This window comes from Pteropus alecto, unplaced genomic scaffold, assembly GCF_000325575.1.
Source record: "Pteropus alecto unplaced genomic scaffold, ASM32557v1 scaffold88, whole genome shotgun sequence".
NCBI classification, from domain to species: Eukaryota; Metazoa; Chordata; class Mammalia; order Chiroptera; family Pteropodidae; genus Pteropus; species Pteropus alecto.
In genome coordinates this window covers 4,202,406-4,204,166 of record NW_006494611.1, presented here as the reverse complement: position 1 = coordinate 4,204,166, position 1,761 = coordinate 4,202,406, and the positions used below count along the sequence as shown (strand labels likewise).

Genomic DNA, 1,761 nt, shown 5'->3' with positions numbered 1-1,761 from the left:
AGACACAAATAGCTAATTATATCACATCCTTGGTAGGTTCTACCAACTTGAATTAATCAACCATTTAAACCAAATCTATGAAAGCAATGCAACACCAAGTGGCCACAAACTATACAGTTACAAGGTTTTGTGTGAAAAAATACCATTATGCCTGGGTATTGATTTTTTTTTTTTTAAAGAGCAACCATTTACTAAGTATTTGCTGTGTGCAAAGTGTGATTAGTTGTATCTCCAACCCAGACATCTCTGCTGAATTCCAGATTCATGTGTCCAACTTCCTACTCAACATCCTTGACTGTTTAATAGACATTTTGAACTCAATGCTACTTTGTAGCAAAATTAGTTTCCTGCCTGAATTTCTTCATAGGCAAACTGTTTGCTCACTCCTCAGATTAAATTATAATTGTATTTTTATGTTTGTAAAGCAGTTTGAGCTTTTTGAGGCACTCAGAGTCAAGTCTGTTCTGACTCTGAACTTTGTTTTTGAGGACTGAAGGTCTTGGGATGGGATTAAAAGCAGCTATGGGACAGTGGTAAAGAATACAGCTCCGGAGCTAAACTGCCTGGGTCCGTGTCCTATTAGTGATCTTGGGACAGTTACTTTATCTGTCCGTGCCTCGGCTTCCTGATCCGTAAAATGGAGGTAAATAGCACAGTGCTGGGCCCCTAGTAAATGTTAGCTATTCCTATAGTGGAGATACTGCGTTTTATAGACTCTGGGGCCTCAGATGGGACTGGGTAAGAGAAGTTTAAGGCATCATCTTTTCACCCAGGACACTGTAACTGATCAATTATAATGTTCTAGTTCAAGACCAGGGAGATGTCAGTGAGCTGGCTTCTAAAACCTGGTGGGGGCTAAAGCTATGTATCACATTTATACATTTATGTCATCACTTGTTCAACTATTACCCAGGTCGTCTGTAACTGGCAAGTGCTCCTGGCTCAGCTCTACCTGGACTGCCACTAGTTATGCCTCTGATGAATCTTAATTATGTGCCAAGAAAAAGGACTGAATTGTTGCCATTGATACTTCCATATTCCCTCCACTCTACAGAGCCACCTTGAACTATGGGCAAAGAAAATGTCCCCAAAGGGCAGAGGAATGCTGGCCAGTGGACTGACAGCACTGGAATTACCAGGAATCCTTGTTAAAACTATAGGCTTTCAGGCTCCAGCCCAGACCTACAGAACAAGACTGCAGACAGGGCTTGAAACCTATCCCTGGAGAATCCCATGGGACCAGATCAAGAGAAGACTGTCTTCCATGTTGATGGAGATGGCCAACTGGATGAGCTAAAAGGGACCTTAGAAGTCATCTTGCCCAACTTTTCCATTAGACATGAGGAAACTGAGGTTTGAGGTCACAGTTCTCTGTGAAGTCTAGGACAGTTTGGTATTCCTCTCAGCACTTCATACAGAGCCAAGCACATAGTAGGCACTCAAACGATGTATGTCCACTGAAGAGAGGAAGGAAAGGAAAGAGGAAGGGGGAGGAGAGGACAGCAGATGTCTAGATAACTTTCACTGCAAACTTCCATTTACCCAAGGTGTAGTAATCTCCATCAGAGGCTTTCATGGGCTTCCATATGGTGAAAAAGTTCTCAAAGTAAGCTGCCACGCGGATGCTGGTCATGGGGACACCAATGGACCAGAAATACTCCTCCACTTCTCCCTTTTCATCAAAGTGCCCAACTTTCAACTTCCCGTTGGTCAGGCGCTTGACATTCTCCAGGCCACTGAACACTACGTGCTTCAGACCCA

General features: G+C 43.3%; 1 protein-coding gene across 1 annotated transcript in view; it reads right to left on the bottom strand.

Annotated features, from left to right (window-relative positions):
- Nucleotides 1–1,761, bottom strand: part of LOC102882533 (nmrA-like family domain-containing protein 1) — a 14,670-nt gene that overhangs the window by 4,901 nt on the left and 8,008 nt on the right. Inside the window, 1 exon segment of the mRNA XM_015599893.2 lies at nt 1,542–1,747. Coding sequence (XP_015455379.1) covers nt 1,542–1,747 — 206 coding nt within the window.